The sequence below is a fragment of the Macrotis lagotis genome, chromosome 1, assembly GCF_037893015.1.
Source record: "Macrotis lagotis isolate mMagLag1 chromosome 1, bilby.v1.9.chrom.fasta, whole genome shotgun sequence".
In the NCBI taxonomy this organism is placed as follows: Eukaryota; Metazoa; Chordata; class Mammalia; order Peramelemorphia; family Peramelidae; genus Macrotis; species Macrotis lagotis.
The window spans coordinates 450,502,623-450,521,628 of NC_133658.1; the positions used below are offsets into that span (position 1 = coordinate 450,502,623).

Below are 19,006 nucleotides of genomic sequence, written 5' to 3' on the forward strand. Positions count from 1 at the left end.
CAAACTCATATTTAAAATTACCTTAAATTATTTTCCTTTTCAAAATATAAAAGTTTGCAAATCCTTTATCTGTATCAGTGCTATTCTAACTTCTCAATGCTCTAACTTAAAAGAACTTTCTATCTTTACTGACAAAATGATGTTCTGGGAATTGGAAATTCCTCACATTTTGAGATATTAAGGTAGTATGCACTAATTATTTATCTTTACTGTTTATCATTCCTTGCTCACTCCCCAAAATTTATATATATATTTTAAACATGCTAATTAATACCAGTCCAAAAATAATTTTAGGGACAATTTCAATTTCTCCTAGGTCCCTTATAAGTATAATTTGCCAAATCAGTGGATAAAATTCTATTAGTCTATCAGACCAAAAAGAGACACTAGAAAATAAGAGAAAATAATAGAACCCCTTCTCCTCTAAAAACAACATGATTCTCAGCAAAATCTCCTTTTTTGGCACCAATCATGAGTTTTGGAGAAAAAGATAAGAGAATGGAAAGATAGGCCAATCAGAACACAGAGAACAGCAGGCCTGAGAGATAGCTGAGAGCTTCTCTCTGCCTGTATTTTAAAGCAAACACATATAGACACATAAATGGAGTCAGAGCATCTAGAACCAGAGAGGCCCCCAAAATTCAGGGAAACCCCACTCTGCTATCACACAAGAGGGTCCCTTTAAACATTATACAAAGACAAAAAACAACCAGATAACACTACTAAAGGTGACAAATCTTCCAAAGAAACTAGAGGAAAAAATGCAGAGAACTTTCCATTTTTCACAATACATTTTTGCATTCAAAGGTTTTAACAGCTAACACTTCTTGATCTTAACCATAAATGACTATAACTTTTGAGAAGGCAGTCACTCAAAAATCCCTTAGCCTAATTGGAATATTCCCGTCCCCTATCAGCTTAGAGTAAACCAAATAACTTCAACAGCCCTAAATCCTTTCTGGGAGGGGAGTCTTCTTATAAATCCTCAATTGTCCCATTCCCATTATTTTTTGCAATAATCAAATCGCATATTTTTAAATGAACCTGATTATCTTATCTTTTTGAAATTAAATAGCAATTTTTAACATTTTATTTTATATTATCAAGTCTTCATGAAACAATTCTCTCTCTTATCTAGTGCTTTTTCTTAATTCCTCTCTCAGTTAACTTCAAGATCTAGATAAGCAAGCCATGAGCAAACAAGCTGTCTGATCTCTCACTCCCATTGCCTCCTTCTTTTTCAGGCAATTTTAACCATGCCTATTCATGGGCCTATAAACTATACTCAATATGATTATTTACTCCTGTCCATGGACCAGTGATAGAGAGCATTTCAAATGTTATTCTTAACCCTGCTGCGTCATTTCTTTTAGCCTGACTAGTATAATTCTCAAAAAATTTAGTTTTCCACATTAAGAAATCTCCTGGTGTAAAAGTAGTTTTTGCTATCATGGTCCAATCTTCTGGGGCTAATATTTGTCTAGCTATCATAGTTAAAACATTTGGGCTATTTTGTTGCTGATTTTAATTCTTTAAATGTTTTAAAATCTAAATTATTGTATTCTCTTAAAACAGTCCCTGGAGGCTTTGGATCAGATCTCTCAAGTATGGGAAAAGTGAACAACTCTCTCATGTCCCATGGAATCTTCTCTCCCTTATCTATTGCTTTTCCAATGGCTATTTGAACAATATTCATATGCCCCTTATCTTTGGTAACATTTTCGTCTTTAGACCGTAAAAGAGCAGAAGGTGAGTTATTAGTTAGGAGGAGGTGAAGCTGGCTGGGGAGCCACCACCACCAGAAGCCCAGGAGCAGCAGCTGAGGCAGCCTGAGTGGGTGGGGCCCGGCATCCCGGAGACTCCTGTACAAGTCCCTAAAGTGGAAGCCCAGAGGAGGCTTCTCCTGGGAAGGTAGGGCCCTTAAGCCTTGGCCTCCACACTCATTCCCCCTGAAGGCAGGCATGGTCCGGAGGTGGCCTTGGAAGTAAAAGCCACCACTCTTTTTTACTCTTATCTTCCTGCTGAATAATTTGAACATCTACATCAACTTTTAATATACTTGGAGCCAAAGGAACATCTCCAGGTGGAGTCAGGCAGATTTTTAAAATATTCCCCAAAGAAAAGACTCATAGGAAATGATTCCTGACCTTCCTTTTTAAAATGTTCACTCATCTGTTTCTCCACGGTTTCCCATTTTTCAATACTTAATATTTCTTCTTCTGGAAACCAAGGACAACATTTTTGTACACATTCACTAAATTCTTCCAATTGTTTTGTTGTTCTTAACAAGCCTCTTTCTTTAACTGTCTGCTTTAGCACTTTCAAATAATGTCCTCTGTCCTTAGACTGTCCCTGTCCCATTTTAATGCTCTCTGTTTTAGACCGATGAAAAAAATTATATATCTTAATTGCCTGTTGTCCTTTTATGAGCACTCTTGACCCGCAGGTGTCCAAACTTATCTTTCCTTTCAAGATTGATTCCCCTCCAAGTCCGACTGTCTGTCAGTCCATCTGTCCATCCGTCAGTCCATCTGTCCATCAGTCCCTGGTCAGGAACCAGCTATCACCTGCAATAGCTCTGGTGTGGGTCTGGACATGAATTTCCAAGAGTCAGGTCAGGTAGACAAGCATAACCAAACACGAAAGGTTGGGAAGTGAAAATCTACCAACTTTATTTTTGGAAACAGACTCTTTATAACAAAAACTTATCTCAGGAATGACCAGTTAAAGGAGACCCAGTTTTATAATTTCCTGGGTAAATTTACCATAATTCTTCTTAGAAATCTGCATACTTCTCTATCAAAGAAACCTTTTACAACCACCTCTGGAGCCACAGATTATCCTAGGTCAGGGTTCACTGGTGAGCCAACGAATCTATACAATGAGCAATAATCCATAAATATCTTTGATGGAAAAAGTCACCAAATATATGTGAATATCACTCTCGGGGCTGGCCCTCTACAATAAATATACTGTTGTATAGGAATATTTTCTTTTTATCAATGACTTTCTTTTTGTATAAGCCCAAAAATGAAATCTCTGGGTCAAAGCGTATAGACATTTTAGTTACTTCATGTAATTTCAAATTACTTTACAAATTGATTTAAATTTAATTGCATCAGTGTGTTTATTATTACACAACCCTTCCAACATTGGCTATTGAAATTTTTGGTTATCTTTGTCATTTTGCAGGATGTGAAGCTAAAACTCAAGGCTATTTTGATTAATTTTCTTATTATTGATTCAAAGAATTCTCTTATGTGGTTATTAATTCTTATAATTCTTATTTTGAGAACAGAATGTTCATAGTGTTTGACCACTTATTCATTGTAGATTGATTATTAGTCATATACATATATAAATACACATATATGCTCATTGTGTCTATATCTTAGATACCAAAACCTTTTTAGAGAAATGTGATACAATTTTTTTCTCCTATTAAAGCACTTTCCCTTCTTATCTTCAGTACATTAATTTTGTCTGTTCAATTTTTTATGTTTGTATGTTCAGATTTTCAATTCCATGTAATCAAAGTTATCTATTTTATCATTTATAATTACCTTTCCCCCTTTTTAAATTTAGAATTAATCTCCTCCTCATAGCTATAGAGGCAAAGGACATGCTTCTCCTAATTATTTTTATCATGTTATTTTTAATAATATATTCATTTAGATTATATTGTGGAATATTATGTAAGTTGTTTATCTAAACCTAATTCTGCCAGTACTGCTGTACTGTTAGGGTATAAATGATAATACGGATTATCTGATTGAGAGATGAGGATTCTGAATCCTGTTTTCAAAAATCAAGTCAACAAACATTATGTACCTTCTATATGCTTGATATTATAATATGTGCACAGAATTCAAAGCACTCTAATATGATTTAAAATCCTTTAGGGTATGCATGGTTTCATTAAAATATAGATATTCTAAATTCATATAAAAATCATTTCCATATAAATAGCTTAAAGCAAAAAACTTATATGAATCAAAGAATCTCTATTTCATATAATTTATTTTAGAAGAAAGTACTTTTTAAATATTTTTTGTAAGGCCACTGCCTTACAAAAGGTTAAGTGACTAGCCAAAGTTCACACAGCTAAGTATTAAGTGCTTGAGGCCAAATTTGAACTCAGATCCTCCTGACTCTAGGGTCAGTGTTCTAAACCATTGTGGTCTCCTATACTTTATTCTCTTCTCTTCTGTGCATTTAAAAATGTTTTAATTGCCCTACTCATTTATTTACTTGGGATTATTGTTACTCATACCTTTCTCCATACTCCATAAACAGAAAACCAAAAGATAGGAGGCAAAATGTAACAATTAAGCATAGTCAAGCAAAAATGAATCCACATATTGTATATGTATAAAAATGTTTCTATCTTTCTGTGCCTTGAGTCCACCAGCTCTCTGTTATAAGGGAGCATCATGTTTCATCATTGTTCCTTTAGAGACGTTACTGGTCATTGCTTTGTTCCGAGTTCTTAAACTTTTCAAAGTTTTTTTTAATCTTCAAAATGTTGTTCTTGTATAAACTATTCTAGTTCTAATCATTTTACTCTGCATTAATTCCTACAATCTGGCATATGCTGAAATGATCATTGTCATTCCATATGAAGCAATAATAATTCTCTTACATTCATGTGCCACAATTAGTTAAGCAGTTCCCCAACAGATTCTAGCTCTTTTTTCTCCTCTTTTAATCAGAATCCACAAGTTTGTTATGCTTGAGACTATTCTTCTTCCAGTATTATCTATCTTCTTAATCCATGCTTTTTTCCACTTTTAAATTTGATATATTTCTATATTAAATTGTTTGTTCAACCCCACTCCATCCATCAAAGAGAAGAATGATGCCCATGCTCCATTTCTTCCTCCATGTTTTTATATTCTTCTCACATATCCCGGTTATGAAAATTAACAACTCCCCTCTCCCTCCTTTCTATACTAGTGAATATCTTTTACTCTTTCTTCTTTTTCTCTCAGAACGGAACCAGTTCTCTCAGGTTCATTGTTTTCTTTTCTCATTTTGTCTTTTCTTCCTTGTAAAATTCTTTAAAAGGGGCGGCTAGGTGGCACAGTGGATAAAGCATCGGCCCTGGAGTCAGGAGTACCTGAGTTCAAATCTGGTCTCAGACACTTAATAATTACCTAGCTGTGTGGCCTTGGGCAAGCCACTTAACCCCATTGCCTAGCAAAAACCTAAAAAAAAATTCTTTAATATTCCTTGAAATCATTAAAGATTTGAAAGGCACACATTTCTTTTTTTATTAGAATATTAATACTACTTCATTAAACAACACTTTCCAACTGCATAAATAAATGTATTTTTCTAAGTTTCTCTTGTTGCTTGTCTTTGAATTTTATAGGTTCTACTTATCACTGGTCTTTTCCTCAGAAATGCTTGAATGTGTTCTCTTCCATTAAAGATCCACTTTCCCTTCCGCTATTTTCCCAAAAGGAGACTAAACTTAATAGTGTAAATTACTCTTGTTTGTAAACCTGTATCATTTGTCTTGTTAAGGTTGTATTCCAATATCTCTCATTTGTAGAAATCACAAGGTCTTCTATGTTCCTTGGAATTTAAACTACTTCTTTCTTGCTTTCATATGTGAAATCAGACTTTTGGTTATGCAATCACTGAGTCTTTATTTTTTTAATTTTGATTTTAGAAAATTATGGGTAGATTCTGTTTTCTAATTTTTTTTGTTGATGTTCAGTCATTTCTGTTGTGTTCAACTCTTGATTTGGGGTTTTGTTGGCAAATATATTGGAGTAGTTTGCCATTTTCTTCTCCAGCTCATTTTTCAGATGAGGAAAATGAAGTAAAGAGGATTAAGGTGCATGCCCAGGGTAAAACAGTAACTGCCTGAAACCATTTTTGAACTTAGGTCTTTCTGACTTCAGGTCTGGTTTTCCATTCACTGTGCCATCTATTTGCCTCTGTCTTCTAATATCTGAAATCTGAATCAGTTTCATTTATATTTTCTTGGAATGTGCTGCCCAGATCTTAGAATTATTATGTTTGTTTAATAACTTTTAAATGATCTCTCCTTGACCTATTTTCCAACTTAGTTGCTCAGTTTAGACTTCCTTAGGACAACTGTGTTCAGTTGTGTGCATTGTAAAATTTATATTAGAAAGGAGGGCAACCAGTAAAGAGGCTTAGAAGCATACTGAATAAGTGACAATTGATAATATTTAATCAATAGAAGGGTGTACTTAAGGGCAACATGCTAGCAGTATTTGAAGGCCATCATTTGTTGTTTGTTTGTTTTTTTGTTAGGCAAATGGGGTTAAGTGGCTTGCCCAAGGCCGCACAGCTAGGTAATTATTAAGTGTCTGAGACCGGATTTGAACCCAGGTGCTCTTGACTCCAGGGCCAGTGCTTTATCCACTATGCCACCTAGCCGCCCCTGAAGGCCATCATTTGTAAGAGGGATTACAATTATTTTGGTTGGGCACAGATGATAGAATGAGAAATAATGGATAGAAGTTACAAAATGGAAGATTTGGACTTGAGTTAAGAAAAAACTTCCTAACAATTAGAACTATCAAAAAGTAAAATGGGCTGTCTCAGGAGGTACATGGAGGATTCTTTTTTCAATGTAAGTACAAAGAGATAACTAGCTAGCTAGCTAGATAATTAGAATAGGAAAAAGGTTAATTAGAAAGAAAATTGTAATATTCCACAAGTATTTGTTGCAAAAGATATTCGAGGGCAGAAATTCTATGAAGAACATGATTTAAGATCTTACAAAGCAAATCAACATATATCTTGATACTTGTTTACTTGGATACAAAGAGGAAGGGGACAAAGAGGACATTAAAAGAATATTGGAAAATAGCTCTGATTTAAGAAATGAAACTGTTTTCTATTCAGGAAAATCTATAAACCTGGACAAAGAGGACATTAAAAGAATATTGGAAAATAGCTCTAAGAAATAAAACTGTTTTACATTCAGGAAAATCTATAAACCTAAGTTTTTCAATAAGATATTTGTAAGTTACCAAACAGAAATATTATCACAACAAATATATCTTAGCAGAAATGGACTTTGTTACTAAATTTGCAATCATTTTCTGATTAACTGTTTATGTCAAATCAGATGAAAAACTATTAGATAACATATTCACTTAAAAGAGCTTCAATAAACCCTGATTAAACAAGTTAAAGTTTGAAAAACTAGTAACATAAAAATAAAGACAAGAACTCTGATTATTGCTATGTTAAGAACAATTGCTGTATATCAAAGAAGCCGAATAGACAACAAACACTTGAGTTCCTTGCCAAGGAGTCATATAAACCAAGGAAAACATTAATTTAATATACAAACTTATTTATAAGTTTAAGATTAAGAAGATTGAAAATTCTATAATTTCACTTCAGAAAGCAGTGAAGGGCAAAGTGAATCTTCAGACTGCTTGAAACAATGCTCACATTACTGAAATCCTCTGAAAAGCATTTGTAAATTAAAGAGGAATAGCTATATCAATATTTCTTTAGCTTTCTCTTATCCTCAGTACAATATATGAAAAAATGGCACTTAAGAAGTTGGGAATGATGGGTAGCTATAATACATGAGAACATGTAAGATGTGACACAATTTTTAATGTTTCTCAAAGAATAATTTTCAACATATCTCAAAAAAAGGAAGATTCCCAAAGAATGAAAAACAGCACAAGTAGCATAATTTAAAATAAAAGGGCAACTATAAAAATAAGCAAATTTTGACCCATATCCCTTCTTTGTTGTATGAATAAAATTAGTAGAAGCCTGGCATGTGCATTTATTATAGGTATTTTTAATGAAAATTAGAAAGTCACAGTTTATAGATAGACTATTATTTTTTGTCACATATTTGAGCAGTACAAAGAGGAAACAAAATCCTATTAAACATGTTATTTCTCACTTATCAAAGGAAATTGTTTTTATTTTCTAAAGTTTAAGCATTCTTAAAGCTCTCTCCCAATTATATCTTCCTTGAATTCTTTGATTTTTTTGATAGGTGACAGAAAAGAGAAAATTTTGGTTCAATGAAACTTTATTAAGCAATGCAAAAATTGGAAGATGTTTTCATTGTTTTGGAGGCTCTTGGGTACAAAGTCAAGATGGAAGAAAGATCAAAGCGTTATTTTTCAAGAGAAAAGTTCTTATATATTTCTTTGACTTAATGCATTCTTTCTCCTTCTCTCCTAGTGTTAAGTTCTTATCCTCGCCTCTTCTGATTCTTCATGCAAAAGATGACAAGACTGTACCTTTAGAAATGGGTCAAAAGGTAATTATCTTTTAAAATTGCACTCAGTAAACACTGAACAAAATTATCTCATTCAGTTAATTTTTACCTAAAGAATTATTTTATTTTATAGCATAAATGGGATTTTATGATGCTTTAGGAGGTATTCACTATTAAGTTTTCCTTCTCCATGATTGTGGATAGAGGTGAAGATTGTGGTGCATTAGAGAAGCATATATAAATATATATAAATCTATTGTTGCATATTTCCTTGGATGAATTGTGTGCAAAAGGTGACATTGAAAACATCATCAAATAAATATGAAAAAATTGGAGTAAAAATTGTTGCCTAATAATTATGAAGTCTCATGTAAGAATTTGAAAATCATAGGGGTAAAGGCTCTGTTTTTATAACTGCTGTCCACTGAAGATAAAAGAGAAACATGAATTTGGGAAATGTACATTTGATTAAGAAGGTAGTATCTGAGAATGGGATTTACATTTCTCAACTATGATTTATAATATAGGGATAACTGATTCTTTGTCAGAGTTGGAGAAACTCTGGTTAGGTATATATCTAAATATTAAAAAAATATTTGCCAGTTATCCTACAAATATAATCAAAAGGATTTTAAATTATAAATAAATGTACATGCAAAAGAGAAAATCTAATTTTATTTCCCCAAGTTAAGTACTAATTATTAGCTACAAAGAAAGAAAAAGAAAGGAAGATTACCCCCCTAAATCACAGAATGCAAATAAGAAAAGTATTGATAGTAAAATCTATAGCTCATGCATAAATGCCTCAAATTTAGGCAACAAACAAAAGGATCTATTTTCTGATTAAGAGAAATTGCATTGATACTAATGATTTCATTCAGAAGTTAAACCACTTTAATGGACATAACAAAATCCAAAGAGCTCAGAAAGTGCCTTGGATTAGCAAACATCTGACAATAAAAAAAAAAATTGGATGCTAAAGGCAATATCAAGTCATATTTTGAACTTGCCTGTAAAATCTTATGAAAAAGAAGATAGGAATTATAAACATCATCTCATAAAACAGAGATGGCAAAATTAGTTTAAAGAAAGCATGGCAATATATCCAACTAAGCAAAATCATATTAAAGGATTGGGAAAAAAGAGAAGAAAAAGGGAAAAGATTTACATCATTTAAACAAACATTTTTTATTTAGTATGCTGAAATCAGTTTAGATGGACCTTAACATCATAGCCCTTCTAGTTCTTACAGAGGAAGTAGAAATGGCATTAAAGAGAACAATGATAGGGAAGGCAACTAAATTGGACTAGTTATACATAGAAAACATACATTCTGGAGGCAAGACAACTGTGAGAACATGGAAAGACTAATATGTAAATTATCTGAAGGAGGAGAAAATACTAAAGGCATGGCAAAAAAAATCTTTGACATTTTTAATAATGAAAAAAAGTAACCAAGAGAACATCAACAACTACTAACATTAGATACCTTTTCCTATTTATATAATTTATTTATGAATAACTCATATGAATTGAAAACATCCTTGATAAAGGTATATCTTTATTCTCTTAGTTCTTTAACTCCAAGTATACTATGACAGCAAACACAATCAGTCTGTAAACATTTATTAAGAGCCTTCTATATTCTAGGCTCTATACTAATGTCTTGAAGATGCACAGATAGACAACACACAAGTTGCTTTCACTTGAAAAACTCACAATCTAATAGGGGAGACAACACACAAACAACCATGTTCAGATAAGCTATTTACAGGATAATTTGGTAAGATTCCATAGAGTGAATGTCCTAGGACTGGGATTGGGAAAGGCCTCCTATTGAAAGGAAGAGAACAAGGAGACTATTTAATTACTTGCATAGATAGAGAAAATAAGATCTCATTGTGCTTATCATTTGTTGAACTTGAAAAAAAAGTATTTTGTTCATAGAATTGTCTTTTATATTAACATAAATCCTGTTTATATATCAATATTGTTTGGACAATGTAACAGCAGATATAACTTTGTTCAGTGATGCTGTGATATTAAAAATCAGGTGATATGTATGGTACAGGGAAATATGTACTTAATCTCCAAGAAATTGAAGAACCTACTGGAAGAGATTTATAATCACTCAAAGGAAGTTGGTCTATCCATATCCACATAGAAAGGTCAAGTGGATGAACAATGTCTATTGAGATTTCAGCATTCATTTGGATGGACACCCTTTTTAGACTCTAAAGTTTAGAACTTATCAAATAAATACCTAGGACATACCATACAGATGGAGAGTGAGCTAGGCACAGAGTTGAAAAGAAGCAGGATGGACTGGATTACTTTAGGCCATTGGAAAGTTCTTTAATTGATTGTAAGCATCCCATGAAAGCAAAGTCACTTAGAATTGGGAAAGACCATGTATAAAAGATTTAACCTGGAACTTGAAGGAAGCCAAAGAAGCCAATGGTAATAAGGTGGGAGAGCAATCCAGGATGAGAAATAGTCAATGAAAATGTCTGGAGTTGGGAGATGGAGTGAGGAATACCGAAGAATCTAGTGTCACTGGATCCAAGAGTACATGCAGGGGTGGAGGCAGGGATATGAAGAAGACTGGAAATATGGGGAGTATTGTTTAAGAAGGGCTTTAAATACCAAAGAATACTTGCTCATTTGATCCTGCTGTTAATCTGGCACCTTTGTACTTTGTTGAGTAGGGGGTAAGATGGTCACATCTAAGCTTTAGAAAAAATTAAATTGACATTTGAAAGAAGGACTGGAGTAGGAAGAGATGTGTCAGGTACCTTCTTAATCAAATGTTCATTTCCCAAATTCATTTTTGTCTTTTACCTTCAGTGGACAGCAGTTATAAAAACAGAATCTTTACCCCTATGATTTTCAGGTATGAATATATAAGGGCTTGCATCAGGGATATGGCAGTATCAGGGGAGATGAAGAGGCATGTTTGAGAGATATTCAAAGGTGAAAATAACAGGTCTTGGCAACAAATTATGTAAGAGAGCATGAGTAATGAAGGACAACACATAGTTTGTGAACTGGGGAACTAGAAAGATACTGGTGTCCTTGATCATAATAGGCAAGTTTAGGAGACAATGGAGGGTTTAAGTTGAAATATGTGTTCAATTTTGGGCATGTTGAGTTTAAGATAAGTATAGAAATCTATTTCAGAATCCTAATAGACTGTCAAAGATACAAGACTGAAAGTTAGCAGAGAGATTAGCACTGTATAAACAAATGGGAGCATCATCAGTATGGAGTTGGTAATTGAAACCATCAGAAGTGATGAGATCACCAAATGAAAAGAGTATATGGGGAAAGAGAAGAGAAGACCCAGGACAAGGTCCTTTGAGATACCTATAATCTGGATGAAGATTCTGCAAAGGAGACTGAAAAAGTCTGAAACTTGGTTTGAACTCAGGTCATACTAATTCCAGGCCCCAACACAGTGTTCAATGTACCATCTAAGTAGCTCCTTTGTAGGCATTTATAGAAGCAGCCAGTAGACAGGGAGAAACTGAAGATAAGTGAGAGGGTGAAGATGATAGAGAGGTAATTTATTGGATGAGGTGGATTGAAATGGTATTACTTATACTTGTAAAGGAATTTGCCTTGGTAAAAAGAAGCATGTAGGAGGCTTGAAAGTGATAAGACTTAAAGAGGAGATGAGAAGAGGGAGTGTTTGGAGAATGACCATAATTTTTTTTAACAAAAGTAACAGGAATTTGAAAAGTAATGAAAAAGTGTGGAAGAGTTGCTGTGATGAGTGGGATAATAAATTGATTAGGATTGAAGGTTTGAACAACATAAAGATTGAACAATTGGAAGGATTGCCTAGTAGCAGCGAGGGCTCATTTAAGGTTATATCCTATAAATTTATAGTGGACTCAGTCAAGACAGTGTAATTTTCTCCATCTTTGGCAGCAGCATATGTGTAGGAGTGATCCAAGACTGAGACCCAGTAGGTCACAATCAGCAATATGAAAATGTGGGGTAAGTGACTCAAGAAAAGAGACCAGTATAGAAATGAATAGCTTCAGTGGGATAGAGCCTGGGCCTTGGAGTTAGGAGGACCTGAGTTCAAATGCAGCCTCAGACACTTAATAATTGCCTAGCTGTGTGACCTTGAGCAAGCCACTTAACCCCATTGCCTAAAATAAAGGAAAAAAATTTTTAAAGAAATAAATTGGTTCACCACGAGGTCAAGTTAGAAAAAAGAGGAAAGTGTGGATAGGGTAGGGATGGGAGGGAACTGAGGGGTCAAAATATTAAAGCTCACCATGTGGTTGAAGAACAGAGTATTACTTACTGAAAGGCAGGTAGAGAGTTAGAAATCCAATATATTTTAATCAGATTAGAGGAATATTAGATTTCATGAACATGGAAGTGGTATATTTGATATCTAAAGCAAAATTATGAGCATCTTTATGTTTCCTGAGGTAGGGTCAAAAAAATAAGTCATTAGAAAAGAGTAAGTTGATGAACTGAGGTTAGAGTAATAGAATACCAATATTGAAGTTCCCTAGTATGAGGGAATAATTAATTCATAATTCCTATTATGAAGGACCAAGATAGTGTCAGGTATTGAATTCATTGAGGAAAGGAAAGGGAGGGAGTATCTTGGGGGTCTGCAGATAACATCCATCAAGGTTTTGATTGGGTTATAGATATGATTGCATGAACCTCAAAAGAGGAGAAGTTACTGAGTGATGATGATGATGATAGGGAAAGAAACTGGAAATGTCAAAAGGGAGCAATGACACAGCTAATCTCAATGAATGAATGAGGTAAATGAGTAAAAGTTCAGCAGTGTGGAAGAGTGGCTATGGATGCTGTACCATCAAGGATAGAGTCAAGTCTCAATGAAGAAAGGAAGTGATTTAAACTGAAAAATAAGCTATTTGCCCATGAAATAGGCATTCCAGATTGTACAGTGAAAGGATGAGTAGTTTTAGAGGGGGAGGTCTTTGGGGAAGGGTGAATTTAGAGGAATGGGAATAGAAAATCAAGGCAGTAGGTTAGGGTGATGACATTCAAGGTTTCAGAATTATTGGGATATGGAGTATATGAAGTAGGGATTTATTAATCATTAAATAAAAAATTTAGAGATTTTCAAAGTCAACCATATTATGATTTCTTGGGGAAGGCCTTTCATTGTCTTGAGAACAAGAACTTGAAGCAGAAGGAATGATAATTACTCTCTTTCCCCCAAAGCAAGAGACTAAACTGGAAATTTGATAAAATGATACCTTTTCCCATCATCTCAGCAATAAGAGACTATTTTTAATGAACTGATTCAATATTCAATGTATATGTATATATATGTATATATACATATATATATATATATATATATATATATATATATATACTGAATGAGACAAACTAAAATCTTAAAGGAAATGTCAGATAATTTATAGGTTTAAATAAAAGGTGAAACTCTAATAGTTGGAAAACTTAATATACTACTTTCAAATCAAGACAAACCCAACAAAAGACAAATAGAAATTAAGGATCTGAATTAAAGTTTCAAAAGCTAGATGTAATAAAGTTCTGATAATCTATGAATGAGTATAGAAAAAATTATCCATATTTTTTCAATACCTTATGACACATTTAGAAAGACTGACATGTATTAGAGAATAAAACTTGACAAATTCAGGAAAACTGAAATATTGAACAATTACTTAACAAACCCATATAAAACAAATATATTTAATAAAGTACCATTGAACAAATCATTAAAATTTAATTAGAGAAGAAAAACTTAATCTCTAGATATTGGTGAATAAAAATGACAAGTGATAGAAACAATATACTTTTGATCAATGAAAATGAAACTAAAACAATATGCCAAAAATTTCAGTAGGTAGCCAAATAGTCCTAATGGGAAATTTTACACTTTCAGAGATCTTCATCATCAAAAAATAAAAGAAAAACAAAAATCAGTCAGATCAATAAATTAAGTTTGAAGCTAAAACAATTAGCAAAGTATTAATTTAGAAAAGTCCAATTCAATAACTAATTAGAAATTCTAAAAATTCAATTTTAAAAATTGAAAAATATTGAATTGATAAAATTAGTTTTCTTGAAAGTGTAAAAATGAATGAATGAATGAGAAATCTCATTAGACTCATTACAAAATAAAAATAAGGTATAAGACTCAATATCAAAAAAGAGAAAAAAAATCAGAAAATTAAAAGTTAAAAAAATTTATACTTTCCCCCACAAAGGATAAATTAGGGATATGATGCCAATGACACATTGACATCATATCCCTAATATATGCCTCCCACTCTCACTGAAGACTGGAGACCAAACAGAAATCTCAAGAAGATCATATTGCTTATGGAGTGATATATGGAACACCACTGCCTCTAAAGAACTAAAGATGAGTATTACACAGGGAACCATAGAGAGGCCAATCATAAATGTGATCTGGCTGCAACATATAATAACTAAGTAGGAACACTGAAGAATAACCTTAAAGACTATTATTAAGAAACAGTATTACAGAGAGAAAATGGGTTAGTCATATAATAAGAGGATTGAGAAATGGCCAAAATGCTTCACTAGAACTCTTAAAATATAGGGGGGAAAGTGAAAAAGGTCTCCAGTGTGTTAGATAAATCCCCTATAGTAAAATTTTAGAAGAACATGGACAAAAGTTGGATAGGATGATCAGACATAGGTTATAATTCTGATTATGATCTCAGATCTATTTGAGTACTTGAGAGGCAGTACTGAGATATGGTTGGATGAAATATATTAGGTATCCATGGATTTGGATAAAAATACCTTATTTAAAAAAGGAACAATAACATGGTAAGTAAAAGATGTGGGGAAAATCCAGGAACCAATAGGGGAAAGAAGGATGAATAATATTTGAAAGAAGAAAAACGGAGTGTCATTGAATTGATTTTGTTTTGTTTTTGCAAGGCAATGAGGTTAAGTGACTTGCCCAAAGTCACACAGCTATGTAATTATTAAATGTGTCTGAGCTTGGATTTGAACTCAGATCCTCCTGACTCCAGGGTGGGTGCTCTATCCACCGTGCCACTTAGCTGCCCCTCATTGTATTGATTTTGTCATTAAATTATCTATTCTACAGTCTTCTTTCATAGAAATAGGAAATGGATGAAGAGTTTGGGAAGTAGATCACAATCCTGACATAATATAGGGGAATTTCAGTTAGCTAGACATCTGTTAGACGTCTCTGCCAAAATCAGAGCATGAAATTTCCTTATGACAATTTCTTCCTTCAAAATATTTATACAAGAAAAGACTCTGTTCAGATCTGAGTCTTACAATTAGAAAGGAATTGATTGTTGGGTTAGAAAATATGAAAACCTGGATGGGAAAGTTACTACTCCACCCTAGAGTTTGTGACAGAGAAGTAATTTGGGCATAGTTTGGTAAAGTAGATTTCAAATGGTTCAGAAGATAGATAAGGGAATATCCAAATATATATATATATATATATATATTGAATCAATGAATCAACCATGGAGAAGGGGAAATGGCTAAAGAATGAAATTTTGAAGACATCAATAAAATGTCTTCTACTGAGGAAGAAAAATGAAATTGTTTGAAGAGATCAAGGTAAATGCACAGGGAAATAATTAATGTATGTAGATCATTTTCATTATTCAATTTTATTTTAATTTATAAAATAAGATCTTTTCATAACATAAAATATAATAAAAATGATTGCACATGAAACTGCAAATCTACTATGGACAACTTGCCATTCCTGTCAATTATGCAGCAAAATTATCAAATTTCTTTTTTTCCCCTTCTCTCCGCCCTCACCGTAGAGATGGCTACTATTAGACACAAATAAATATAGAAATGTAAAATTATTCCATAGATACATCTATTTATCAGTTCTTCCTCTGAATGCAAATAGTGTCTTTCTTCACATCTCCTTTTTAATTTGAGCATTTATTATAGTAGTTACACTAACTTACTCATTTAAAGTCAAAATCAAAACAATAGTGTTGCTACTGATTACAGTGTTCTCTTGGTTCTGCTCATTTTGCTCTTCATTATTTCATGAAGTCATTCCATGTTTTTTTAAATCACTGAGATCATTATTTCTTATAATCCCCACAAAAAGAACTGCTATGAAAAATTTAGAACATATAGGTTTTTTTTCTTTTTCCTATTAGAAATAGACTAACTAGTGTTATTGTTGGGTCAAAGGATATAGGTAGACACACTTGCTCTCCAAAATGTTCGCATCAGTTCACAATTCCCAAAACACCGAATCAGTGTCCTGATTTTTCCACATTCCTCTCTAACATGTATCACTTTCTCCTTTTAGCATTTCAGCCAATCTGGTAGGTATAAAATGATATCTTAAGGTTGCTTTGATTTGCATTTCCTCTAATCATTAATGATTTAGAGTACTCTTTCACTATGACTATAAATTGTTTTAATTACTTCAGCAGAAAACTATCCATATCTTTTGATCATTTATCATTCTTATAGGTTATCATTTATCATTCTTATAAGATTTGACAGTCTTCTTTTTATATATTAGATATGAAAATTTTTATAATAATAATAATAACAATAATAATAATAATAATAATAAACTATTCACAAAAATCCCCACCCCCCAAATTTCTGTTTTCTTCCTGATCTCGGTAACATTTGTATTATATGTAGAAAAACTTTTGAATTTAGTTTAATTTAAATTATCCATCTTACATCTAACTTTGCTTCCTAACTCTTGTTATGTTTAGGGGAAAAGTTAGATTTCTAAACGTTTACATCAATAAAATAAAGAGAAGATTAATTAATTGAATATGCAATTAAAAAACTAGAAAAAGAACAAATTAAAAATTTCCAACTAAACACAAAATTAGAAATGCTAAAAATTAAAACTGAGGTCAGTAAATTTGAGAGTGAAGAAACAAGGAGTTGTTTTATGAAAAAACAAAATATATAAAAATGAGCTAAATCAATTAAGATTAAATTTCACAGGCATAAATGTAATGTCTTATACTTGGGTACAACAATAAACTTTCAGATACAAGATTACGTAATCAAATTTATATAGTTTTCTAAGATTTGGGAGTTTTAGTAGGCTATCACACATATGCTCAGAAGGGGTCAGTAGTATCATGTGGCAGCCAAGAAAAGCAAATAAATTCTTAATCTGTATTCAAGGGTATAGCTTCTAGGTATTAAAAAAGGTGATTTTTGTTATTTAGTTATTTCAGTTGTATCTGACTCTTTGAGACCCCCATTAGGGGTTTTCTTGGCAAAGATACTGGAGTTTCTTTCCAGATACACTTCCTTCTTCAGTTTATTTTACAGATGAGGAAATTGAGGCAGAGTTATAGGATATGCCCATGGTTAAACAGCTAGTAATAAGGTCAGATTTGAGCTCATGTCTTTCTGACTACAGGCCTAGTGTTCTATTATGGCATAAAACTGCCCCAAATAACTGATGGTCCTACTTTAAATCTGTTATCTTTAGATAACATATGGAATACTGCCTAGATTCCACATTAGATAAACTGGAGAATATCCAGAGAAGGGCAACCAGCATGGAAAATAGCTGTGATAAGTCTATGTCATATTGATTGAAAGCACTGGATATACTTAAACTAAACGAGAGACAGGGAAGGCGAGAAAGCACATGATAATTACTATTAAATATTTGAAGAACTGCCATCTGATGGAAAGTTCAGGCTTGTTCTGTTTGACCATGGAGCTTAGGTAGAAGGAGCAAAGGAGCAAATTTAGTTTTGATATTACAGAAAAACTCACTAATAATTAGTGCTACCCCAAAATGGAACAAGCTACCTAGGGAGGTGGTAATTTTATAGACTATTTTAAATATATATTATGGGGATTCTTTTTGTGTATGGTTGGATCATAATGACTATTGAGAGACCCCAACTAAGACTTTGTGATTCTACCATACATTTTTTCTCTAAGGCTATATTTAGATGACCAAGGAAAAATCTGGTTCTACTGAATAAAATACTGGGTAACTGTGGAGAGGATATAGTGCGTCTATAGCAAGAATGAGGTTCTCAATTTCCAATTTGATTCTCAAGAACTCCATCAAAGAAAATTACTATGTAGAAATTTCTAGGTTTTTGAGGCCCACAATCACAGAGATGGGATACTTGTGCTTTGTAGCATGGATTACACTCTAGTGGTCAGAGAGAAATCAGACTGGATAGTTAACAGATATTCTTAGGAGAGAGAGATTTTCATAGACAATTAGAGAATTCAATTTGCTCAGGTACACTCAATATTTTTGGAGTGGGGAGGTTTTTTCCTGGGTCATTAAGTGATTTTCCCCTAAAATCTGAAGGTACAATATACAGGGGAAGCAAACAATTGTGAGTGAAATATAGGTCCTTTTCATTTTTCTTTGATCTCTTTGGAATACAGATCTAGAAGTGATAATACCTAGGTACTGTATAGTTTTTCAGCTTTTTTGGGTCTTGTTCCAAATTTTTCTTCAAAGGATAGAAGGTAGAAATATGGAAGGAGAATGAACCAGAGCTGAGTTAAGGCAATAAATGACAGTAGCCAATGACAGTAATAGACAGTAGTAGAAAAGAATTCTAGTGAACAGCATAGAGTAACCTAAACTTTGTCTAAATCTTTATATATCTTTATTATTTGATATAACTAAGTTTGTATTTTGAGACTAAAGGAGGGGAAGTTAGTTCTACAGAATTTTATTTGATTTAACTTTGGCTGTGGGGTTGAGGCAATTGGGGA

At 32.9% G+C, this 19,006-nt stretch overlaps 1 protein-coding gene across 3 annotated transcripts in view; it reads left to right on the top strand.

Annotated features, from left to right (window-relative positions):
• The window catches only part of ABHD12B (abhydrolase domain containing 12B), a 56,044-nt gene that overhangs the window by 35,830 nt on the left and 1,208 nt on the right, over positions 1-19,006 (top strand). For all 3 annotated transcript variants that reach the window (XM_074213462.1, XM_074213463.1, XM_074213465.1), the window contains exon 11: positions 8,206-8,284. In XM_074213462.1, coding sequence (XP_074069563.1) covers positions 8,206-8,284 — 79 coding nt within the window. The remainder of the gene's footprint in view (positions 1-8,205; positions 8,285-19,006) is intronic.